Raw genomic sequence first — 27,248 nt, forward strand, 5'->3', positions numbered from 1 at the left:
TGCACACACACACACACACACACGGCAGTGTTCCTCCAGGGCCAACAGTCATCTCATTATGCACTTCTGAAATAGTCCGATTATGTCTCCCTTATTGGCCTGTGTTTGATACTGCCTACTCAATCTCCCCTCCCAAACATTCCAACGGGGGAAATGAATGAAAAGGTGTTTCTCAAAGACGCAAGACAACAACGCCTTTGAGCTATTCTGAGCACAAGGGAAGCCCTTCAGAACCAGGCTTGCTTCAGGGCCTGACCCTCTAGACATGGACGGGTCATACACAGGTCCGGGACAGACCTGACGGCTCAACCATGAAGGGTAGAAACGCTAGAGTGCTAACTGCTAACACAGGCTAGCTTACAGACTGGACATTGGCTCTGAGGAAATCATTACTCCCGACAATGTAGCTGTTTTATAATGGTCTTTAAATGAACACACACACACACACACACACACACACAGAAGCGGATACACGTACACAAGAACGAGAAGAATTACAACTCCTGACCTTCCCATCACCCTCTACTGTACAGGCTGCTTTGTGCGAGTTGGTTTTACAGGATTTAGCGTTTAACACCATATGCTGGCCCAGCTGTTCACCCAGTGAAGCCCTGGACTCTGTTCTGCTGCCAGGCGCAATTCTGTATGCGTGCGTGTGTGTGTGTGTCTGTGTGTGTGCGTGTGTATGTGTGCGTGTGTGTGCGTGTGTGTGCGTGTGTGTGCGTGTGTGTGTGTGTATGTGTATATGTGTGTGTGTGTATGTGTATGTGTGTGTGTGTGTGTGTGTGTGTGTGTGTGTGTGTGTGTGTACTGTATGTGTGTATGTGTGTGTGTATATGTGTGTGTGTGTGTGTGGTGGAGAGTGAGAGCAGAGTGAGAGTATCTAGGCTCCGCCAGGCTGTGTCTACAGCCGCAAAACGCGGTGACACACTTTTTATACACTTTTTACACACTTTTTAGCTTCCTCGTCATGGGAACGAGAGAGAGGCGGATCGTAATGTTACATAAAGGCCAGCGACTGTACATTTGTTGGCTCTCCTGTTGCGTTGCCATGAGAATCTGACACATGCACGTGCGTACACACACGCACACACACACACACACACACTCACACACATACATAGTGTATACTGCCAAGCCACTCTGTGGTTGATGTGTGACCTGTCTCTTAGAGCTGTTATTGAGAGTCTACTTTAGGGAAGGCGAGGGGAACCTGTAGTCCCTCTAGTTTTGTGTGCGCCAGCGGTATTTGGAGCTTGTTGTCTTGGGCTTCTTTTAGCCGCTCTCTTAGGTAACTCTCTTGCTAAGACAGACTGCTGCACACTGTAACACTCCCTCATGCTAAAAGGTCCAGGATATTGCAGCGTTTGTGATTTATCACCCCACGTGACCGATTGTAATCACATACAGTAACAGTCACACTGTCAGTCGACTAGGTGTGTATGTGCTGTCACTAGTCTTTCTAAACTTGCAATACAGACTGGACTTCTTAGGCCACTTTCATACCTGAATTTGTTCAGATTCAGGGATGTTACGATGACCTTAGCTCGAATCATGTTCACACAGCAATGTGGACAGAGCAAACGATCTCCAGGTCTGCTATAGTTTTGGATACGCCTTCAACACCACGCTCTTGTAGACCGTTTATAATTGATTGGTCATCTCCGGTTCATATATTAGTATATTCGGTATATGGATAACATATCCGGTTTGAGCTGGTATCGTGACTACGGCTAGAGAACAATGTGCTATTGCGTATGACCAGGAGAAGACGCACGACTCGGCAGAACGTTGAAAGCACATCTCCATCACGCGCTCGCTAAACAGTTTGTAGACTTTGTAGACAGTGCAGGGTGCAACAATTCGGTTTGTGGGTAAGGTGCGTTCTCACTGCAAACAAATTGCACCCGTGGGGCGATTGCAAACGGGCTGAGACCACCCTCTCTAGGTGTCGTTCCAGAACCGCCAGCGATTGCTGTGTTCACATATACTCAAACGACCCCGGCCTCTTTGAGACCCGTATCCCAAAAGTATTTCTTTTAAATTGCTTGAAAGACAGGCATCCAGGCTAGTCGCTAGCTGGACTAGCTCTGAATGTGAACAGCCAGTCCTACAGCCAGTGTAGAGTAGAGCGTTCCTCTCAAGGTTGCGGGGATATCTGTGGCCCTACACCAGATCGGATTTCACTTCCTGCGCTGTTTCGAATGACAAGTGAAGTTTCGATTGCTAGCGGAGTGAAGGGCAGGTGGAGAGCGGAGGTTCGGCCCGGTGGCTGGACTCACATCCTCACCACTGGACTGTAGTCCTGGGATGATGGGTCTTCACAGGGTTTAGAGAGCCAAGAAGCTGGCCTACAGTGTTCTGTACAGTATGGCTCATGAATAATATATCTGAGCCTTTATTTACCTCAGGCTATCATGTTACGAGAGATAATGAAAAAAGCGAAACCCTGTGTTGGTGTAGGGCTGAAACTGGAAAGGTTGTGCTCACAATTTGTAGGACCGTACCACTGCATTTAGGACCGTACCACTGCATTTAGGACTGTACCACTGCATTTAGGACTGTACCACTGCATTTAGGACTGTACCACTGCATTTAGGACTGTACCACTGCATTTACAGGTTGACTCTTCTTCTCTCAGCACAGTGGTACACTGTAATATTATACCCTGTAATGTAATATTGTCTGTCTGTCTGTCTGTCTACAGTATCTCACTAATCTCTACATAAACAGAAACCCAGTACACACTACTGACTTGTGATGAGATGTGACCCAGAAGAGTTTTTTTTTTGCTCAGGCACTGACAATGCCGCCTCTCTGTGTTCCAGAGGGGTCGTTTCTCGGCATACGGGGAGTACTGCAGCAACCACGAGAAGGCCCTGAGGCTGCTGATGGAGCTCAACAAGATCCCAGAAACCAGGACCTTCCTACTGGTGAGACCCCCCCCCCCAAACCCCCCACCCCCCCGAACGCATCCTCCTCACTGCACCCTCCCCTCCTCCTCTCCTCCCCTCAACGCCCTCTCCTGCCTCCTTCTCCACCTCCGCCACGACCTCCACTCTCCTCCTGTCGCCCCCTCCTTCTGCACTCTCTTCTCTCTTTCTCTCTTTCGGACGCACATCCTCCTCCTCCTCCCTCTCTTCTGTCCATCCCTCTTCTCCTCCTTCCTTCCTTCCTTCCTTCCTTCCTTCCTTCCTTCCTTCCTTCCTTCCTTCCTTCCTTCCTTCCTTCCTTCCTTCCTTCCTTCCTTCCTTCCTTCCTTCCTTCCTTCCTTCCTTCCTTCCTTCCTTCCTTCCCCCGGTCCCGCCATCCTCTGCCGTCACGCCACCTCCCCGGTGTTTACGTTCGTCCGAGAGGCAGGAACCGCGGCGAGGTCGCCCGGTCAACCCCGCCGGCCACGACCGCGGCCGCGCTCAAGGCCGCCCTCGCGCCGCAGCTGCTTCCGTGTTTTGACAGCCGAGCTCGCACCTTCCACAATGAAAACAGGAAGTGTCCCTCCAAAGATGATGTCAGACTTAAAGAGAGGGAGAGGGAGAGAGAGAGAGGGAGAGGGAGAGGGAGAGCGACAGCTACAGCGTATGGGCACGGCAGACAGGAAGTCCCCGGCCCTTCATCACGCCGCTGCTTCCTGTACGCTGACCCAGCCCTTCCCTCACTCGTCGTTATGGCCGTGTGTCGATATCCTGGCCGGGTTCGAGTTTTTCTAAATACAAATCACAAATCGGAGGGATCAAAGTCTGAAATCTGTCGTAACTGGAGTAAACAACGCAGAGAAACCGACCAGAAGCACCTACCCTTATTTCGACCCCTGACATACTATCCTACGAGATAAGCGCTCTCCTCAGTCCCTCGCCGTACGCCGGGGCCCGGAAAGACGAGACGATCATGACAGAGAGGCTCCGAATCGTTTTACAGCACTTCGGTAAACAGCTGATCGAAGAGATGTACTCCGTCGAGTGGGATCGCGTAGCGAGGATATCTATCATCCGGATGCGTGACCCATTTCTGTGGCGTCTGGTTGAAGGGTTCGGGTGAGGTTTTTTAGACCGGCTAGGAGGCGTTTTGCAAAAGCAGGGAGGCCCGTGGAATCATTTGCGTCCGTTTTCACGGCAGTTTCGCAATCATTTGAAGCGTGACGCTACTATTCTGATTAAGGCCTGTGCGACTTCGGCTTATTTCTTTCGCCCTCAAATTCAATTCCGTTTCTGCTGTGTTTGCCACTACCGTTTCCATGTTAATTGACGGACGGCGTGAATAGATTTTTCCGGAATGAAAACCTCCGACCCAGAAGGGATGTGGTGCTACAGGAGGAGAAGTGAAAGGGTCTGAAACGAGGTCAAAGAGAAGCGCAGAGCTGGCTGGGCTAGTTGGGCTCGGAGATTACGCTAAATACATCCCCAATGAGACGAGGAGATGAGAGAGGGAGAGAGAGAAAAGAGGAGGAGGGCTAATAAAGTGGACGGAGAGCTAGAGAGAGAGAGGGATAGAGAGGGAGAGACGGAGGGAGGGGGAGGGAGAGAGGGAGAGAGAGGGAGGGAGGGAGAGAGACAGAGGGAGAGAGTGTGTGAGAGAGGGAGGGAGGGAGAGAGACAGGGAGGGAGAGAGAGTGTGAGAGAGAGAGAGGGAGGGAGGGAGAGAGAGGGAGAGAGTGTGTGTGAGAGTGATGGAGGGAGATAGGGAGGGAGGGAGGGAGGGAGAGAGAGAGAGGGAGGGAGGGAGGGAGAGAGTGTGAGAGAGAGAGAGAGGGAGGGAGAGAGAGAGTGTGTGTGAGAGTGATGGAGGGAGAGAGAGAGAGAGAGAGGGAGGGAGCTATAGGGAGAGCAAATGAGAGAAGATGGATGAAGAGAGGCAGGATTGCATCAGGATTGCCAAGCCGTCTGGAATCTGTGGAATCCTAGAATGCTGCCGTGGTCTGCCGCCCTCGAGCCCTCCGCACTGGACAGACAGACAGACACACAGACACACAGACACACAGACACACAGACAGACAGACACAGACCATCCTCCTATAAAACAGAGCTCAGAGAGGAGCCATTATCACATCATAGCACAGCTGCCATCTTTCACCTTTTTTTTTGTAAGTCTCTTTATTCTAAAGCATCAAAGCGGCACCTTTTCTAGATTTTAAACATCTCACCCGATGAATGTCATTTGCCAGAGAAAAGTGACAATTTTATTCAAATGCATAAGGGGCCCAATCAATATGTGACGTGTGTGTGTGTGTGTGTGTGTGTGTGTGTGTGTGTGTGTGTGTGTGTGTGTGTGTGTGTGTGTGTGTGTGTGTGTGTGTGTGTGTGTGTGTGTGTGTGTGTGTGTGTGTGTGTGTGTGTGTGTGTGCTCTTTCCCAGCACTGTATGCTGTTGGGGGGGAAGAAGAGCACAGACATCCCCCTGGAGGGGTACCTGCTGTCCCCCATCCAGAGGATCTGCAAGTACCCCCTCCTGCTCAAGGTATACGGCCACGGCACCCTGGGGGGCGCCCCGCCCCCTGAAGAGCACCCCGCCCCCTGTGGGGCGCCCCACTCGCCTTTCACACCAACACAGCGGTCGATCGTCCACTGTCACGTCCCACAACATCACTGATTGATGTCCCCTCTCCTCCTGTCTCTCCCTCTCTGTCCTCTCCTGAACCCTCCTCACCCTCCCCAACCTCTCCTGAACCCCGCCCCCCTCAACCTCTCCTGAACCCTCCTCACCCCCCCCAACCTCTCCTTAACCCCCCCCTCCCCTCAACCTCTCCTGAACCCTCCTCACCCCCCCAACCTCTCCTCAACCCCCCCCTCAACCTCTCCTGAACTCTCCTCACCCACTCCAACCTCTCCTGAACCCCCCCCCCTCAACCTCTCCTGTACCCTCCTCACCCCGCCCCCCCAACCTCTCCTGAACCCCCCTTACCCCCCCAACCTCTCCTGAACCCCCCCCCCCCCCCCCAACCTCTCCTCACCCCCCTCCCCCAGGAGCTGCTGAAGAGGACCCCGAAGAAGCACGCTGACTACCCAGCGGTGGAGGAGGCCCTTCAGGCCATGAAGGCCGTGTGCTCCAACATCAACGAGACCAAGAGGCAGATGGAGAAGCTGGAGGCCCTGGAGCAGCTGCAGTCACACATCGAGGGCTGGGAGGTGAGGGAGAGGGAGAGAGGGAGGAGCCTGGGGGGGGGTAGACAGGAGAGAGAGAGAGAGAGGGCGAGAGAGAGAGAGAGAGAGAGAGAGAGAGAGAGAGAGAGAGAGAAGGAGAGAGGGAGGAGCCGGGGGGGAGGGGTCGACAGGAGAGAGAGGGAGAGAGAGGGAGAGAGAGGGAGGGAGAGAGAGGGCGAGAGAGAGAGAGGGAGGGGCCTGTGGGGGAGGTGGGGGGGTAGACAGGAGAGAGAGAGAGGGCGAGAGAGGGCGAGAGAGGGCGAGGGAAAGAGGGAAAGAGAGAGAGAGGGGGTTCGAGATAAATATGTTTCCAGTGAGCCGTTAGTGGAGTTAGGAGACATTCTGCGTGTCTCAAGCGAACGCAAGGGGCCTCCCATTCCTCCTGGGCTGGGACTAGGGCCTCCCATTCCTCCTGGGCTGGGACTAGGGCCTCCCATTCCTCCTGGGCTGGGACTAGGGCCTCCCATTCCTCCTGAGACCCGTTCTCAAGACCCCTCTATCTATCATGGAGTTAAACGCCCTTTTGGGTCGAGCCACCAGCCGGGCGCAGGGGCCACGGACCGGACCGGGCTTGGGAGCGTCCCCCAGTGCGTCCTTCACGCCTCCCTCGCCCGCCACAACGAAGCCCTTGTCCCCGCGGTCACCGAGCATACAATCTGCCCACACGGGGCGCGGAGGGGAGCGCCAAACGGGCACCCGGCCCAATCAGAGGAGCCCGGTGCTGGGGGGGGGGCTTATCTCACGGGGGGCCTTCTGAGAAACGGAGAGAGATGGGGGGCGGGGGGGGGGGGGGGGAGGTCCTCGCTGTGGCATCCCTCTCAGTGCCTGCCAAAACCAGCTCCACTCCATCTCTCCTCCCTCTGAAAAATGTCACCGTTTGACCCTCGGGGATTGTTTTCCTAGCGAAGCATATCAAACAAGAAGCCCTTGTTTGTTTACCGAGAGTATATTCGGAGATGTAGACGGTTGCGGTTCGCAGTAAGATAAACTGTCTTTGTTTTTCGACATTCCCGGTCACCACTGCTCGTGACAAAACAGACAATGACACGCTAAATGGCTAGCCAGCGTTACTAGTCACTTACGTACCGCTTCTGTGCACCTTTATGCTACTCTGAGGCAGGTTGGCGGCACGAAAAATATGCCTGCGTCAATAAATCCACCGACTACTTTCCCAGCTTTAGACTGGAGTAGAACAAATACTTTTCTTTTTGCCTAGCCCGTAAGTCTCGTAGGTTTTGGCTGCTTCCTCTCGGCTCCTGATCTAATCCCCAGGAAAGGCACTCTACCTGTCCTCCTTGCCCCTCCATAAACACTCCATCTTAACCACATTAGTCTCACTCTGCGCTCCCCGGTGAAATCACCTCTCGTCCTAATGGAGCAGCTAGGAGCAGCGGGCAATCAGGTCCAGATGCATTACCGCTGCGCTGATAACCCCCCATTACACACACACACACACACACACACACACACATACATACATACATATATACACACACACACACACACACACACACACACACACACATACACACACACACACACACACACATATACTGTACACACACACACACACATAGACACACGCATGCAAACACACACATGCATACACACACACACACATACACACAGGCATGCAAACGCACACATACACACACATACACACACACACACACACACACACACACACACAGACACATACAAACACACACTCACACACATGCGCGTGCACACACACGTGCACGCATAGAGTATGCACACACAAACACACATTCATGCGCACAAACAGGTATACACACACACACACACACACACACACACACACACACACACCATACTGCACAGTTTAACACAGGATTGAATTGATCAGGGGAAACTTTATCCGTCCCGGTTGGAACGCACCTGTAAAAAAGCGCAGAGAATCCTGTTTTGCCGTGCGGACGTTGAGCGACGGACGTCCAGGAGTAACTCAGCGCCCAGGGGAATCCATTAGGGACGCTTGAGATGAGGGCGGGGGCTTCTCCGGGGCGAGATGGTAGAATGATGTCCGTGACATCAAAGAGACACGTGTGTGTGAGTGTATGTGTGCGTGTGTGTGTGTGTGTGTACGTGTGTGTGCGTGTGTGTGTACATGTGTGTGTGCGTGTGTGTGTACATGTGTGTGTGCGTGTGTGTGTGTGTGCACGTGCGTGCGTGTGTGTGTGTGTGTGTGTGTCTTGTCCATGGGGGGCTACAGTTATACTATAGTAGAGCCGGGGGAGCATGTCTAAATGACCACACATGGGCCAGTTTAGTTCCGGCTGATTCGAGTGGGCACACAATCCATTTAACATTGAAGCAGTTGTGCTCTCCTCACACAGTAACATTGACCCATCCACACACACATGCACCTCGGTATCATAGCACAGCACTACAGCGAGATTAAGAACGTGCGCACGTGCACGTGTGTGGTACAGTAGATGCACTTGTTTAGGTTTGATTGGTTTGCACAAATGTCACTCTGCGATCTCAACATTCGAACATTATCGATGTCCATCCCGACTAGGATCACACACACTCGGTCGGCCTGTCAGCATCTGTTGTTTTGATAGATTCTCATTTCCCAAAATCCCAGAAAAAAATGACTCCGGAAACAACGCGTAAATAGGTCTAGTTGGACTTGAAGTCCAGCCGCGTGGTCAGAAGGTTAATTGGCATCTGTACTGAGTGTCACCTCTTGATCCCACTCGCCTCCAGTGACGTCAACATGTTTCCAAAGCCGAGCGGCTCGTCGGTGAGATTACAACACACGCTGGGCAAGGAAGGAGGGGATGTCATTCATTACGCAGCGGTCGGAATGTCTTCATTTAAAACAGCGAAGGTCGCTGACCTTTTGCTATTCCGCAACGTTCACCGACACGCTTACAACACGGGTTTGACAGATTTATGCAAGTTTGTTGTAAATGAGGCCCATCTCGATTGTCCACATGGCGCTGACGGTAAAAGGCGTCCAGACCGCAGCGTGTGCTTCCTGTGTGGAAGTAAGACTGTACTTTCGGTAACACTGCTTCCGCACTAAGAGCACACACCGTAGGTGCGACTACGAAGAAAAAGAGTTTCTTCTAAGTGTAAAAATGTTGACACCGCTTTTCGAAAGACGCAGGCGATACAGTTAGTGGTTGTTCCGTATACCTTAGGGATTTGGGGGACACGTGGCATTAAGTGTCCAGTCAAAACAATAGTAATAATAGACATAACAATGACTTAACCTGCCATAACACATGATGTCAGATAATAACAGGTTAGATGTTCTAAACAGAACCCCCTAAACAGTTGAATATTTGTACTCTTTAGGCCCTAGTGTTTAGGCCCTAGTGTGAGTGTATCTGGACTTCAGCAGCAGAATAAACAGTCTCTGTGTCGGGCCGACCAGAAATCCCACAGGGACCCAGTCTGGCACTGTTAAAAACTTGGTCCCACCCCCCCCCCTCTCCGATGTAGAGGTTTCTATTAGTATTCACTCATGAACTCCCAGAAGCCTCCACTCCCAGGCCTGCTGGCAAACCACCCAGCCTCTGTGGGCTGAGAAGCGCTCAGCTACTGTAGGCTGGGCTAGCTTTTAACATTTGGGGGAATTTCTAGCTATTAATTGTCTGAGGTTCAGGGAGGGGCTGGGCTTGGGCCCACTGTCTGTGGATAGGGGTGCATTGTAGTTCACGGTCCCTGATGAGGACAATGGAATGGAAACAAATACTTTGGTGGAGGAGTGGGGGGGGGTGGTCTTATTGCTTTGTTTTGTTATGTTCTACAAAGGTTATGAACTCTGAAGTTATGAAACTACTGTACTTCCAAATGAATGTTCCTCCTCACTTTTGATTCAGAGATGAAGAATGATGCATGCGTATTTTTCTGTTTGGTCTCCAGGGAACCAATCTAACTGACATCAGCACAGAGCTGCTCCTCCACGGCAACCTGCTCAAGATCTCCGCCGGCAACATCCAGGAGAGAGTCTTCTTCCTGTTTGACAACCTGCTCGTGTACTGCAAGAGGAAGTCCAGGTAGGAACCAACACGCTGGGATTGTCCCCGGGGAAGCGTCCTGGAGGTGCACAGTGTACTTTATGTAGAGTTTTAATTTAATTCCCCTTGACAGACAACAGTCAGAGCTGGGAAAAAACTGAATATTTGTATGAATGTCTGAATTCCTGTTTGTGCGTCCAGCTAATTTTTAAACCAAACAGAACAACATTTTTTCGCTGAACCGGCACCGACGGGTGATTTTCTCAGCAGCAAAATACTAGGTTTGCCCATTCTGCGTCTGATCCTCTAGGGTTTCTGGGAAGAAATCCACCAAGAGGACGAAGTCGATCAACGGACCCCTCTATGTGTTCAGGGGAAGAATCAACACCGAGGTGATGGAGGTGGAAAACGTTGAGGATGGAACAGGTGCGTTTGCCAACCTCAGATGTGTTAAGTTTGGACGCCTCCGCCCATCTGTCTATTCATTCCCCCCTGTGTCCATTCATCCGTGGATAAACTAGCTTTTGTCTCTGCTCCGTGGTCTATGTTCCCGTCTTATGGTCACTATTAAACCCTGATTAGGCGGCCACATTAGCCATATTTGTTGAAGTCGTTTAGTTAGATTTCCTCCACCTCAGCGACCGCGCAGGGTGAGAGGGAAGGTTTTCGGTGGGGTGCGTTGGCTAGTTTATTTATTTGGTTGGTTGTTTTTTTGGTTTGCTAGCAGGATTACGCAAAAACGACCAGGCAGATTTTCATGAAACTCGGCGGAGGGGTGTAGCGTGGGCCAACTTAGAACCCGGTACATTTTGAAGTACATCCGAATCACGGGACGGATCCGACGAATTAAAACAAAACTTTGAGCTCCCCATGTGGGGGCGCTAGAGACACAGGGTTTGGACTGGGGGGGTGCAGGGTGAGAGCTCGGAGTGCACCGAACCGCCCCCCCCCCCCCCCCCCCCCCCCCCCCCCCCTTGCCGGCTGTGACCCGAGGGCGGCGCCACATAGTCGCCCAAACACGACAGCCCATTCGCCTCCATTAATTTTTTGGACTTGGGCTCAGGACCAAAAAATTGTCAATGGGGGGGATTAAAACAGCCATATTTCGACGTGAGAAGGTCACAGAGACACAGGGTTTGGACCGGCAAAAAGCTCTCAACCTAACAAATACAGCATTACCTAACATGTCCTGCTCGCACGCGCGTGCACGTGCACAGAGACGTGACATGCATTCATGGCCGGAGGCCATTTCTAGTTCTTGATATTTCTAATGTAGGAACATTTCTAGTGTTCCGTTCTGTTCAGGAGTTTAGAACCGTGTCTCTCATGTGGAGTCCTTCCCCATAAAACTCACTTAGACGGGAGAGAAGGTGATACTCATCCCAAATTGATTCAGAGAGGATGTTGCGCCCCGTCTCTGTGTCTGACCTTTTGACTGCTACCCAACGCTGTCGTAATGTTGAAATGAAACCTGACCCACACACACACACACCCATACACACACACACGTACACACACACCTGAAAACTGCCTTGGCAGTTGCCGAGCAGCAGTGAGTGATGCCCACCCACACCAGCTCAGAAACTAACAACAACGACAACGACGACCTAACAACCCAAGTTTCACACCTTTGAACACCTCTGCCAGCCGTGCCGGTACAGGAAGTGGTGGCGTCAACACACTGCTGGCGTTTCTGCTTCTGTGGTTTTTCTTGCGCACCACCTTTTTTTGTTTGGCTGGGGTGTGTTGCTCCAGGCCTCAGAGGAGAAACACATGCTTTCTTCCTACCCCGGCAGTATCTCACCGGCTTCCTCTTGCCAAATCGCTGAGGTGGAGCAGAGGCCCTATCTCTGTGGTTGTGGGCTGCCGCTGTGGGGCGTTTAAAGATGGAACTGCAATGAAAAACATGTTTTTCACAACGAACGGTGGCCAAATGCTACAGTGAAGAAAACAAATGTGAAATAGAATCTCGGTCTGGGGTTGTAGGCTACTGTGCTATAAACCGATCATTACATCCTGGAAATTGAACTAACAGCCTAGATGTTTTGCGCTAGATTAACGCCATTACAGTTTGTTAAGTATGTTAAGGTGACAGCCGATTCCTCATTCAGGTACCGTTAGCCCGTGTGCCACTTTGATTTGATAAACCTCGCCTTACAAGACGACAACAACGTTAAGGTCCTCTTCACCCTACATCAGCGATTGTTCCGAGGCCGCTTCCCGGCACACAGCGAAGCATGATTACTAAACGCTTTCCAAACCTGCGCCCCCCTACTCTCACAGCGCCATTAAAGCCCCTCCCACAGGACCCCCCTGAACTATCATATCTATTTATATGACCTTTTAAACATTAGACTAATGCACCCCATTACCCAGAGCCATTCATTATTCACAACACATTCACCTGGAGCCTGATGGCTGATAAAATTAGACGGGAGGGAGGGAGAGGGAGAGAGAGAGAGAGGGAGAGAGAGGGAGGGGGGAGAGGGAGGGAGGGAGGGAGAGAGGGAGAGAGTGTGTGTGTGTGAGAGAGAGAGAGGGAGAGAGATGTATTTCACCAATAGGGAATGACTTATTACTCCTAAGGTGTACAAAATTTGTCTTATTAATTGGCATGTAATCCATATTCATCACATTAGCTTTTGTGTGGTGTGATTATATTACTCCAATAATTTGTTAAGTTACAACGAAGGTCAGCGCGTACTACATTATTGAACACGGGCATGAATGATGATGTCACTTGATGATGCCATTTTTCAGTTCTCAAAGGCAGGGACGCCAACATATCTATCAGCTTAATTGACAGGACTAACATAGGAGAAATGTTATACTGTATGTTCCACTGTATGTACTGTACCGTACCATGTTTGTTCACAGTTTTTTGGGTGTTTCCCTCTTAGCGGATTATCACAGCAACAACTACACCGTGACCAACGGCTGGAAGATCCACAACACGGCCAAGAACAAGTGGTTCGTCTGCATGGCCAAGAACGCTGAGGACAAGCAGAAATGGCTGGACGCCATTTTAAGAGAGCGTGAGCAAAGAGAGTGTGAGTTAAGAAGAAATACCTTCTCATGTAGTATGCTCATGGTTCTTGTCTACATGCATGTGTTCTATTCTGAACCCCAGTGCATCTTGGTTTTGTTTCATAAATATAGTCTTTGGTGACATGCCCTCCCCCCCAAACTGGGCTTTAGGTCTGTGTACAACATGTGCTATGGTGGTCGGTCGTTGACATTCAAGTGAAAAATCTGTCGCTCCCTTAGATGCAGTACGACAGCCGCGTTTGTTAATCAAAGCCCCAAGAGTTGAGAGATTTCATTCACAAACAAGATGTGCTAATAAAAAGCCTCTTCGATCCAAGCCAGGTCCTGAAATAGCCGGACCGTAGCTTGCCAGACCTGGGGGAGAGTGTTACACCTCATGGAACAGCTCTGTAATCCTAGTCTCCCAGTGGATGCTGTGTCTGGTTCTCTATGCCCAGCCATGAGGCTTGTAGTTGTTGTTTTTTCTAGTCGAGCTGACATTTCTCCCATGACGTGAGCCATGGTTACATGTCTGGAGCAGTAGAATGGTGTATACTGTAGGTCAACATCCTACAACATGAATAAACTCCTCCATGGGGCTGTCTAAAAATGAACTGAACTAAAATACCACTTCCCACACAGTAAAAACATATTTAACTCCGGTTTCAACGGAATTCGTGTAGAATTTGAGGAAGAAATCGTCATTGTGGAACAAGCACTCTCACTCACATACTTGCGTTTCTCATAACCTTTCCCTTTCTCACTCCTCACTGCAGTTTTTGACTTCCGTCTTTCACTTCAAAAGTGTGTCAACTTGAATAGTAAGGACACCTGTTCACTGCCAGACACCTGTCTCTGTTATTGTGCGCGCATTAGCGGCTGTGAACTTGAAAGGCTTTTACAGGATTCTGTGGCTGTAGGCCATGCGTCACCTGATAGCATTGGTGGCTAAAAATCAAAACAGATTCCTTGGAGCGATATGAGAGGAGCTTAAACGGCAGGCGTTGGCGTGGGATTTACTACAGTAAACTACACCTGTGCTCCCGCTGTGTTTAAATGTAGCTCGAATATTTCAAACATAGCATATTACCCTGGTAGCCGTTCGGACCGGAGCTAAGCGAGCGAGCGAGCGCGCAGCGGAGTCGTGTGGCATCAACACCGGATCCCCCCCGGTGAAAGTGGAGGGGCACTCGGAGCCCAGAGCTGCGGCACGGTGTCGGGTTACGGCCGGACGGAAATCAACCTGAGGCTAACAGATGCCAGATCAATCACACTTGTCCAGCTGCCCCCTCCCTCCCCCCCTCCCCTTCCCCACCCCCCAACACCCACCACATTACCCATTAGCCCCTCTAACCTCCATCCCTCTCACGCCCCAGTCCCACCCACCCGCCCGCCGCATCTGGAGGGCTCGATAACCGCGCGTAAATCCACCGTTTCAACTGACCCCCTTCATCCTCGTCTCTCCGTTCCCTCCAAACGCGCATATTTCGATATCACCCTTTTCCTCCGCGTTGTTTTGCTACCAAGTCCAGCAGACTATTACGTTGTATTTCCTGTTCCCCCTTCATATTCCCAAGACTGCTCCGTTGTTATTGGCCTTCCAGCTGGACGTGGCTGGGATCATCTTATCAGTGTTTTTGCGGCGGCCGGGGGGAAAATCGGTGGGTTAAGTGTGCCGGCCCACGCCAGCGAGACTGGGAAGGGAGTGAGGCTCTGGACATACTCAGACAGCTGGACCAGAAGCTCAGGGCCCCGGCACCGGACAGACCCCTCTGTTGTTCAATGACACCCTTTGTTTGAGTCCACTCCAGCTGCTGTCAAATGTAATCCAACCCCCCCCCACCTCCATCAGTGGCAGCCAGCTCCCAGCCCCCGTAATGGAGTTGGAAATTGCCTGAGTCCCACGGTGCTGTTTGGAAGCTCTGCATGCCCCACGGTGGAGTTCAAGCAGCTCTTACAGCCGAAGAGTGGTATTTATCAGGTCAGAGAGCCTCATGGCAGAGCTCCAAGTTTCAGACAGGCCCCACGGCGGAGCTAAGCTGCTCCGAGCTCCGCGGTGGAGCTTATTAGGGCGGTGAAGCCCACTTTGGACATTCAGTCCTCAGCTTCACAATAGAGAAATAATAACAATGACACACTGACTAACAAACACCTAAACGGTTTTCGTCCCAGGGTGATTAACATCTGGATTTCCCTCAGAAAAAGGCGTCAGACGGGAGCCGCCGCGCCAAGCTCCTCCCCCGCCTCCCTACTGGACTCGGTAGAGAACTCAACGAGGCCCTGCAGGCAGAGGCATTGTGTCTTCTCGCAGCCCCGTGACAACCTCCCCCCCCCCAGGGAGCTGATAAGTGTAGACGTCTGAGGGCTGGAAAAGGGGAAGTGGTGGGGTGTTCCCCAGGGCTCCCCATTGGGCCCATTTTGTTTTTGTCGGTGTTGCGAAACAATAGCTGCTCTAGCCGCCCCCCCCCCCCCCCCCCCTCCTCAGTTGCCAGCCAGAATGCCGGTCATGGGTATCCGCATGAGTTGCTTGTGCAAACGAGTAAGAATAGAATCTCTCATACTTTCCCTCGCTCCCTTATTGGAGTTTACCGTCGTTGAAATACATCACTGTGTAATATCCCTTACTGCTTAATCGACTAAAACACGATGCTCGATCGTCACTTCACATCGCCTCGAGAATTGCCTTCAAATGATTTTACGAGCGTCTTTTTGTGCGTCTCTCTGTCTGTCGCAGGTCTTAAGCTGGGCATGGAGAGGGATGCGTATGTGATGATCGCTGAGAAGGGAGAGAAGCTCTACCACAACATGATGACCAAGAGCCGCCACCTAATCAAGGACCGGCGCAGGAAGCTGAGCATTGTGCCCAAGTGCTTCATGGGAAAGTGAGTTTTCTTCCTCTGGCATCGAGTTATATGCAAGCTTAGTTGTAAGTGAATAGAGTGAATAAACCAGAGATCTGTAGCTTCTCCAGACACCAAACCGTCAACAATAACCCAGAATAGACCTTTCCTCACTGAACAGCACATACCTGATGATTCTCTTAAAGGAATATGCTCGTTTTTGACAACCTGGACCTTATTTACGACATATTATAAGAAGTTTGACTCACCCAGATCACTTTTTTGTTGTTCGGAGGCCTGTAGAAGAAATATAAAATCCAGCGCGAGCCAGTATATCCATGTAATGGCGGCGCACGGGGCATAGGGAATGCCGTTTCTCAAAATCCATTTTCGGCCGCTAAACGGTTGTTTTCATCAATCACATTGCATGAATCGACAGTTGATATTCCTCTACGCCAGCCATTGTTGTTTTGGTGCCAAATAAGGGATCTTGATCCTCTGTAACATGGTCTTTATAAGCCTCTCCCCCACTTGCTCCAGCACGCATGCGCACAGGCCAGCGCGCAGACTTGCTATTCTCCGTCTGTAGGCTACACTCGCGCTCACATTGTCTGCGCTACGATCGGATTGTTGGTGCCTAGAATATTGTGTGCAATATGGCTGAATATTTGTCAGATTTAGAGGATCTAGAAAATGAATTAGAATATGACGGACGTCCATATCGTTTTGAGCCAGAGTATACGGACGAAGAGCTCCTTGAAAGGAGGGTGAGGAGACAGAGAGAGGAACAGCTGGCTCGAGAACAAACCGCTGCACGCTCCCGAAGAGATGGTAACTGGTGGTGTTTTTGCCTACATTGTCACCCTATGCCAACAGAGGAGGAATGCATTTGTTGCTCTGAGTGGGACTTGAGGCCAGACGATGCACGTCTGGAAGTCTCGAGAAATAACGACACATCGGAATAGCAAGTCTGCGCGCTGGCCTGTGCGCATGCGTGCTGGAGCAAGTGGGGGAGAGGCTTATAAAGACCATGTTACAGAGGATCAAGATCCCTTATTTGGCACCAAAACAACAATGGCTGGCGTAGAGGAATATCAACTGTCGATTCATGCAATGTGATTGATGAAAACAACCGTTTAGCGGCCGAAAATGGATTTTGAGAAACGGCATTCCCTATGCCCCGTGCGCCGCCATTACATGGATATACTGGCTCGCGCTGGATTTTATATTTCTTCTACAGGCCTCCGAACAACAAAAAAGTGATCTGGGTGAGTCAAACTTCTTATAATATGTCGTAAATAAGGTCCAGGTTGTCAAAAACGAGCATATTCCTTTAAGGATTCCTGACAACATTGCTGTATGTTTTTTGCCAAATGTCACTAATTTGTCTAAGAGAGTTCTGCAGAAAGGCCTGAACTATTTTACACAAGGATATATCCATGAGATTTGGATTTCCTAACGTTAGTAGCTTCGTAGCTTTTAGTGTCGGCGCTGGGTTAAACTGATGTGTGGAGGGAGGTGTGGAGTATCGTGCAGCTTGTTTATATTATTTTATTATAACATTACGGTACAGCAGCCCGCAGGACGGTACTCTGTATGTTTTAAGAACCATTTTCTTCAATTTTAAGTCTATTCTATGAACACCCAACAGAGCAAGCTTTGTTTGCGGTACATCAGAGGCGTGGTCTTAAGAAATAAGGCAACCTTATTGGCTATTATTCTCCGCGTGGTTGACAGGTCGGAAAGGTCTATTATTATATTTGATATCCTTACAGAATTCATCCAGCGAACAGTTTCAAATGGTGATACTGTAGTTAGAATTTTACGATGGGAAACTGTTGCTCAAGGTGCAACTCATAATATAATTAATTATTTAATTACAAGATCATCTTGACTAATTGCTGCTATATAAGGTCATCAGTCTCTCAGGAGCAACAACATTCAATCCCCTCCAAGGCCCTCTGGGTAAATGCCCAATCTGCTGCTATCATTTCATCCTCCTGGTCCTAATGATATGTGCTGTAATCACCACAACACTTCCTGAGTCCGCTGGCCTTTCCTCTTTACACACACACACACACACACACACACACACACACACACACACACACACGCAATCAGCCCCCCAAAGCTTGAACTGATGAGTGAGGTTGCTCAGAATAGTTTTTCCCTCGAGTCAGGAGCCAATAACTCGTTAGCTCCCAACAAACATACATCACACACACACACACACACACACACACACACACACACACACACACACACACAGCGTCATTAGGAAGAGCCTCCCTTGCACACAGTGGGCCACGGGGCTGAGCAGCTCTACTTGTCCCTGTCCCCCCTCGAGTCTTTCAGTGCCATGAATGGACAATGAGGACCTTCCTCCAGTAATGCATTTTCCATTGCACCCCACAGCTTTACACACACACACACACACACATTGCACCCCACAGCTTTACACACACACACACACACACACACACACAAACACACGCGCACACACACACACACACACACACACGCATGCCATTTGCAGGATTCCTAGCAGCAATTAAAATTATTCTTGGCTCCGATTGGGGAGAAATGGAAAAAGGTGTCCCGAGCTATGATGGTGATTGGAGTTATTAAACGAGACCAGCGAACACGCGTTTATGGACTCCTGGTCCAAATGTGAGATTTTATGAGTCGCTGTTAAACGCGATGCAAAATATCTGGGAGGTGACGGTCTTGCGCGTGATTGGTAAGACCTGCTTTTATATGTGAATGGTCATAGATATGTAGATTACCTCAGAAAGGCTATCGGACGCTACTATGTCTTGCTCATCGACGCGACGAAGACTTTCCAAGTTTTGATTTTTCTTTGACTTCACATGGCGAGACAGCCTGTTCCAGGAACTGCACTCTGCCTCTTAACGCAGATAAATGGCTCGTGTGCGTGTGTGTGTGTGTGTGTGTGTGTGTGCGCGTGTGTGTCCTCTGACAAAGTGATCCATATCAAAGCTTTCCACCCCTCTTCCACCCTGTCAGCACCTGCTTTAGGAGACTCTCAACAGACCTCCCTCCATCCCTCCGTTCACTCCTCCACTCCCTCCCTCCCTCCCTCCCTCTCTTCCTGCCCATTAGTAACGAGTGCGCAGCCTAGCCTGATGCCATTACGGGCGGGCGGAGCTAGTGAATAGGATGGGGCTGGAGAGCGCATGTTTGATAGCGACGGCTATCTTGATGTACCATAATTCCGCCCTTTGTCAACAACTCTTCGTCTTGTAGCCTTTGCACATACTTGGCCCGTATGTGGGTGCTTTTTTCCCCCCTTTTTTTGTTCTTTTTTTTTTTACCACTCACGACGCCATTGCGTCATCGGTTTCCAAATTCAACGAGGCCATCGTGTCCCACTTGTGTGCAGTTTGCTCACACCGAACCCTTGAACCTTGAGGATTTCTTTTATGTTGAGTCAGATAGTTGGTTTTCTTCCAAACACAACTATAGCGTTGCACAAGTGACTTGGTGGTGTGAGTGTGTGTATTGAGATGCAGAGTGTGTGTGAGAGAGAGCACAGCAGGTTAGCCTGGAGGTTCAAGCCGAGACGAGGGCTGAGCGACGCCTCGAACGCCGACTCGCTGAATTTCCGATCGCCGGCCTGGATGACATCATCGAGGCACGCTTTAGCAGAGGAATGCATGAAGTGCAGGCTTGCTAAGAGAACCGCCGCTACTGACTTATGTACACACATGCAGACACAGGCACACGCACACAGGGATGCGCACGCACACACACACACACACACACACGCATTAACACACACACTAACACACACACACACGCATTAACACACACACGCATTAACACACACACACACATTAACACACACACACATTAACACACACACACACACACTAACACACACATACACACGTGTTGGAGACTCACCAAAGACACACCCACAAACCCAGGTCTAGCAGAGACGGCCCGGTCCATGGGTCGTGAGCGAAGGTCTTAATTATGATGGTAAAATATGCCCACTGTACGTCAGAAAGACAAAAGAGCTCAAGGGGCAACAGATGGTTCAAGGTGTCCGCATCTCTGCATGAGCACACACACGCACGCACGCGCACAGAACACACACACACACACAAACGCGCGTGTGCAGAAACTCTTGCTCTCACAGCAGTGTTCCCAAACACAATGACATACACGCTCAATCACACACGCACGTGGATCACATGTTTAGACTGCTTTCATAGCAATACACGTGCGCACACACACACACACACACACACACACACACACACACACACCTAGATGCATCCTTGGCAAGGGGTAGACACCCTTTGTATTGACACACACAACCGCCCGTACACACATGCACACACACACACCACACAAGCTGGGCCCACCACACACACACACACACACACACACACTCTTCTCCGTCTCTCATTCACTGCTCATCGTTGGATGGGGGATTGATTTTGCTCAGCGGTGTGGAACATTGAGCAGCAGGGAAATGTTATTTTCTCCTCCAGACATTTTGGCCGGCACACTGCCAAGTGTGAGGGGAGGGATGGAGGGAGGGGGGCATGCAAACGAAGAGAGAGAATATCCCCCTTTACCTGAACGTCTGGAGGTGTGTGTGTGTGTGTGGTGCGTGTGTGTGAATGGTACAGCACAAGTCACGAGACATTCACTTTTGCATTGAAGAAGAAGTTAGTTGGAAAGATGACAGGAGAGAGAGAGGGTTTAACTCTTCTAACTCCTCAAATTGGAAAAGTCTAAAAAGGAAACATCTCAAATAGAAACGTCTGAAGAATCCACTTGTAAAACGGTCGTTGTGTGTTTTACACGCATGTCATAACAGCTGTAATACTGTAACATAATGTAATGTCCACAGAGAATGATTCCCGTAGCCCGAATTCACCCAGAGCCGCTATCATCAATCAATCAATCAATCAATCAAAGCTTTATTTGTATAGCGCATTTCATACCCAGAGGCAACACAATGCGCTTTACAGAGAACAAGGGAGGTGGGCATACGACCCACTCTCTACATATTCCAGATATTTCATGCCTTATTGTCGAAGCCATCTGTCCACCCTGCGTCCTGTGTGTCCTGATGATGGTCAGAGCCACTGTGTGACGAAGCCTCACGTCTCGCCATGCCGTGTGTGTGTCCACAGCGAGTTCGTGTCGTGGCTGATCGAAAGCGGAGAGATCAGCAAGCCGGACGAGGGCGTGAACCTGGGCCAGGCCCTGCTGGAGAACGGCATCATCCACCACGGTGAGAGGAAGAAAAACATTTTTAAAAGCCTCTCTCTCTTTCTCTCTCTCTCTCTCTCTCTCTCTCTCTCTCTCTCTCTCTCTCTCTCTCTCCTGCTTTCCTCATCCCCTTCTTTCGTTATGGCTCATCGGTCGAAACTGGAAAGTGGTTACTCGCCTCCTCTCACCTCGCCCGCCTGCTCTATCTCTCTCTCTCCCTCTCTCTCTCTCTCTCTCTCTCTCTCTCTCTCTCCCTCTCTCTCTCTCTCTGAACTCCTACCCCCAAGCACTTTGAGACCGAGTTGCGCCTATTCGGGGGGAGGGTTTTCGGGATCTCGCCGTTGTTTTGGGCCTGGCGGGCCCTCTGTAGGGGCAGGTAGGGGCGCTCTCTCTCGTCTCACACCGCCTCCTTACCCGCGCTGGCACAGGCTGTCTTCCTGTTGCGGGTTTCTCACTTTCGGTCGTTCGCCCCCTCTCTCTCGTTCCATCTCACCTCACCTTATTCTGTCCCTCCGTCAAAGGTTCTGCCCCTTCCACAGAACGCAAGGCTCTGCCACTTCCACAGAACGCAAGGCTCTGCCCTTTCCACAGAACGCAAGGTTCTGCCCTTTCCACAGAACGCAATGTTCTGCCCCTTCCACAGAACGCAATGTTCTGCCCCTTCCACAGAACGCAAGGTTCTGCCTCTTCCACAGAACGCAAGCCTCCATGACTTCCTGTTCTCTGGCCATTGAAACAAGTGTGCTTCTGCAATTTAAATACAATTATTATTATTATTATTGTCACAGTTTTACAGAGAGAAAGGATGCATTGAAAACAACAGCACGCAAGCATGTGCGTACACAACACACACACACACACACACACACCCCAACCTATAAATTATGTATGAGTGGAGTTTGACAGTGAATCACTTGGGGAGGTGTGTGTGAGCTCAGCTGTGTTAAGGCCAGCCTCACACACTGACCTGGAGGAAAGAGCTGGGTGTTTCTGACACTTAATCCCCTCCTATTGCAGCGGACTCTGTCTGCTTTACTGGGGGGCTGACGGGTAGAGGTGTGTGTGTGTGTGTGTGTGGGGGGGGGGGGGGGGGGGGGGTTGATGGGTGTGGCCTCCGTTGTACTACTAGTCAGTGACATGAAGGGAGAGAGAGGGGGAGGAAGGGAGAGAGAGAGAGAGTGATTGAGAAAGAGAGAGAGGGGGGAGGGAGAGAGAGGGGGAGAGAGAGAGAGAGAGATTTTTGGCCTTTATTTGCGTTTCCGACCACTCACCAGTCCGACGTGCACTTTTCTATTCCATATCCATTGGCCTTATATTGAGCTATGTTACAGGCACATCCATTATAAAACGGATATTGAGGCGTAGACCGAGAGACCGTCGCCCCCCAGACAGTCTGTCTGTCTCGCCAGCTTGCGTTCATTCTGCCAAATTGCCTCTGTTTGGCAGGGTAACCAGGCATAGCAGTGTTCTGTCCAGAAACAGACTGGTGTTAGTTTATCACTTTGGCTTCACTGATACAGGGCAGGCTGACTTTTCCATTTAATTTAATGTTTTGGGGAGAGACTGTAAATGGTAAATGGACTGCACTTATATAGCGCTTTTCCACCTTAGTGGCACTCAAAGCGCTTTACAATGGCCTCTCATTCACACATTCACACACACATTCACACACCGATGGCGGTAGCTGCCATGCAAGGTGCTAACCTGCTCATTGGGAGCAATTTTGTGGTTAGGTGTCTTGCTCAAGGACATGTTGACAGTCGGAGCTGGGATTCGAACCGCTGACCCTTCGATCACTGAACGACCCGCTCTACCAACTGAGCTACAGCCACCCCACATTGCGTTGGATGTCATCAGGACCCTGAGAGGAATGTCTTTCAATGTACGGTGTTTTCTGGAAGGCTACAGACGGTTAATGCGCCATACCTGCCAAGAGGTATTAGTCGGGCACTCCGCTGGCCACCTTGCTCTTCCTCTTTCTTTCATCTGGACCCCCGTGTGTCCTTCATGGAACTGGCCGGGAGGGCGTCACTCCCAGGGCGCTATCCGCCATGTTGGTTTCAGCTATTCAACGGCTCCACATCCGATGTAGGAATAAAGGGGAGAACAAGAGGGAACGAGGAGAGGAGGCTGTTCTAGATGATTGAGATGCAGCCCTGGTCTAGAGCTGCTGATGTGGAAGGAGCAGTGATACATCGAGAGACGAGCGTGGAAGTGATGAATCTTTAAGCAGGAGCCAGTCAGTGTTGACATTAACCCTCGCTCCCTCTCTCTCTCTCTCTCTCTTTCTCTCTCTCTCTCTCTCTCTCTCTCTCTCTCCATCTCTCCATCACTCTCTTGACATTCCCAGTGTCGGACAAGCACCAGTTCAAGAACGAGCAGGTTCTGTATCGATTCCGCTACGACGACGGCACCTACAAGGCCCGCAGCGAGATGGAGGACATCATGTCAAAGGTGTGTGTGGGTGTGCATTATGTATGCGTGCGTGTGTGTGTGTGTGTGTGAGAGGGCAAGGCCTGAGACAGAGACTGAGGGCTGGATGGTCTGGAGGATACGTGACTCAAATCCTCATTCTCTCCTCCCGCCTCCTCCTAGGGTGTGAGACTCTACTGTCGCCTACACAGCTTATACACGCCAGTCATCAAGTGAGTATCTCTCTCCCTCCTCCTTTCCTTCCTTCTCTCCCTCCTCCTCATCTCCTTCTCCTCTTCCTCTTCCTCCTCCTCCTCCCCTCCTCCTCACCTCCTTCTCCTCTTCCTCCTCCTCACCTCCTTCTCCTCTTCCTCCTCTTCCTCCTCCCCTCCTCCTCATCTCCTTCTCCTCTTCCTGCTCCTCCTCCTCATCTCCTTCTCCTCTTCCTCCTCCTCCTCCTCCATATCTCCTTCTCTTCCTCCTCTCTCTCTCCTCCTCCCCTCCTCCTCATCTCTTTCTCCTCCTCTTCCCCCTCCTCCTCATCTCCTCCTCCTCTTCCTCCTTCTCCTCCACCTGTCTCTCTCCCTCTCTCCAGGTTGATTAATGTCTGCATATTCATGAGGTTGAATAATGTCTGCATATTCATGAGAGCTTCACATTCATCCCTCACACCTCCCCTCACTCTGTCTGTATGACTGAACAAACAGTCGATCCGCCAGCGTGACACCGTTACACCCTGCCTTTCCACCAACCTGGCAACCCACCCTATTCTGCTGTGAGCGCACACACACGCACACACACACACACACGCACACACACACATCCTAACAAACACAGCATTGCATCAATCTTCTTTTCCCCTCTCGAGTCACCTTCACCAGTAGCACCCAGACGGAAAGGCAGACGTTCCGCTAATCAGGGATTTGCGCACGCGTGCACGTGCACACACACACACACACACACACACACACACACACACACACACACACACACAGACACACACACACACACACACGCACTCCTGCTTCTCCCTCATTTATCTCTCTCCTCCCTCTCAACTCCACCCCTCCACCTCTCTCTCTCTCGCTCTCTCCCTCTCCCCCACTCTCTCTCTCTTTCTATCTATATCTGTCTTTCTCTCCTCCCTCCATCTCTTAGCCACTGATTAAAGCCACAGTTTTAATTGTTGCAGTCAAACAAAAGGATTCTGGTTTTGGGGGGAATTCCATTAACCCAGAGAAGCCAATACACCAGCTGGTTGTCAGTCTTAATTTGTATAAGCGGTCTAGTCGAGTAGACACTAATTCTGTCTTATTTTTTGTACCATTTTATCAGATAGGCCCCTGTAATATACAGTATATATATATATAAAGTTAAAGTCCCAATGATTGTCACACACCTGACCTGGAGGTGGTGAAATTAGTTCTCCGTATTTGACCCATCCCCTGGGGGAGCGGCGAGCAGCAGCGGTGCCGCGCTCCGGAATCATTTGGTGATCTAACCCCCCAATTCCAACCCTTGATGCTGAGTGCCAAGCAAGGAGGCAATGGGTACCTTTAAAAAAAAAAAAATAAATAAAAGAAAAAAAGTATTTGGTATGACTCAGCCGGGGATCGAACTCACGACCTCCCAGTCTCAGGGCGGACACTCTAACCACAAGGCCGCTGAGCTGGTGGTAAAATATGAATATTTTAATTAAACATGAGCAATAAGCTTCAAGATTTGCATAAATCTGCTGAGCGATTTTCAGTGTGACTTTTTTCTCACTAACTGTTGAAAGAACATTTCATCCTCAAGCCATTTCAGATGAGTCACTCTGTAATAAGTGTTCCCTATTGTGGTTACATTGAATGGCCTGGCGTCACACAATCTCTAGCCTGGCATTCAGAAACGATTGGTCGTAAACGGTTGTGTTTCACGCCTGTGTGTTGTGTTCATACTGTGTGTTGCGTGCGTTGTCTTCACACATGCATGCGTCCTACTTGCTCAGCACGGCGGCACGCTTAACCAAACACCAGTGGATGTTCTCAGAATGTTCCACTCATGTGACAACCCCACTTCCTGTTGAGCGTTTCCTGTTTTACTTATCTACTTCCTCTTACATGAATGGTCTACTTTTTTGGGTGTTTTGTGCACAAGCTTTAAGATTTTGACTGCTCCTTCTACTAAAGAATCTTGAAAACAAATTAAATACAATTATGGATGAGGATCATTGGAAGACTTGATTTCAGAAGATGCTTGGGGGTTAAAGTATACCCAATAGTTTTCATTTGCAAATGAATTAATGAATGAATGAATTTATTGATGCATTAAGACACAACAAGAATCCAAAGGATAACATGAGAAAGTGTGAACACATGATACCATCATGGAAAGACATTACAGGTTTCATATAGGATGTGTAACATGTAATACTTGATCTACTACATGATTACTACATGATCACATGTAAGTGCTACTGTACCTCAGTCATGGTCAGGTGCTATTTCAGACTGCGTCAGAGATTACTAACACCGTGGTCAGGATGTGTGTTTGTGAGGACCTGTACGTGCGTCTGTGCCTCTGCCTGGTGGTAATGACTGTATTTTGTCCTCTCATTCTCACCTGCAGGGATAGAGACCATCATTTGAAAACATTCAAGTCTGTGATACCAGCAAGCAAACTGGTGGACTGGCTTCTGTCACAGGTACAGTGAACTGAACAAAAGGATTTCACAGTCTCTGATAATACACACACATTCACATATGCATATATAGATACTACACACACACACACACACACATTACACATTATGCACATACTGTATGCATTCAACACACACACAGTTTCTTACGTACTCTCACATAATGTAAACATACAATATTCTGCACACGCATATCGAAACATGTCAATAAGCTAGAGCCCTAGTGTGTGTTTAAATGAGCCTTAAAATAGAGACTGCGCCTTGTGCGTCATCTGGTTTCCCAGGGCGACTGCTCCACACGAGAGGACGCAGTGACATTGGGAGTGGGACTGTGCAACAACGGCTTCATGCACCACGGTCAGTCAGCCTCCAACAGACACACACACGCACGCACACACACACACAACCACACACACACACGCACAAACACACACACGCACACACACACGCACATGAACACACACACATACATGCACACACACACACACACATGAACACGCACACGCACACACATGAACACACACACAACCGCACACACAAGCACATGAACACACACACACACACACATGAACACGCACACGCACGCACGCACACACACACACACATGAACACGCACACACATGAACACACACACACACAACCGCACACACACGCACATGAACACACACACGCACATGAACACGCACATGAACATGCACACACACGCACGCACACACACGCACAACTGCAATGCAAAACTGGGAGAATACATGCATACGCTTCATGACTGTATCATATCACTGTATCATATCATATCTATCAGTATTAGACTATGGTCACACTATCTACAGTACATAGATACATGTATAGACATGCTTCCGTGACAACCTTGAAACCCTTGGAGTCTGTCTACCACTAAGACTTAT

General features: G+C 50.1%; 1 protein-coding gene across 1 annotated transcript in view; it reads left to right on the forward strand.

The window, feature by feature from the left end:
- The window catches only part of prex1 (phosphatidylinositol-3,4,5-trisphosphate-dependent Rac exchange factor 1), a gene marked incomplete at both ends in the record, with an annotated part of 82,583 nt that overhangs the window by 21,617 nt on the left and 33,718 nt on the right, over positions 1–27,248 (forward strand). Inside the window, 12 exons of the mRNA XM_084435837.1 lie at positions 2,829–2,933; positions 5,349–5,450; positions 5,957–6,118; positions 10,034–10,167; positions 10,439–10,554; positions 13,029–13,178; positions 15,890–16,037; positions 21,170–21,270; positions 23,599–23,702; positions 23,844–23,893; positions 26,271–26,346; positions 26,628–26,700. Of these exons, the coding sequence (XP_084291963.1) occupies positions 2,829–2,933; positions 5,349–5,450; positions 5,957–6,118; positions 10,034–10,167; positions 10,439–10,554; positions 13,029–13,178; positions 15,890–16,037; positions 21,170–21,270; positions 23,599–23,702; positions 23,844–23,893; positions 26,271–26,346; positions 26,628–26,700 (1,321 nt within the window). The remainder of the gene's footprint in view (positions 1–2,828; positions 2,934–5,348; positions 5,451–5,956; positions 6,119–10,033; positions 10,168–10,438; positions 10,555–13,028; positions 13,179–15,889; positions 16,038–21,169; positions 21,271–23,598; positions 23,703–23,843; positions 23,894–26,270; positions 26,347–26,627; positions 26,701–27,248) is intronic.

This window comes from Borostomias antarcticus (assembly GCF_949987555.1).
Source record: "Borostomias antarcticus genome assembly, chromosome: 3".
Taxonomy (NCBI): Eukaryota; Metazoa; Chordata; class Actinopteri; order Stomiiformes; family Stomiidae; genus Borostomias; species Borostomias antarcticus.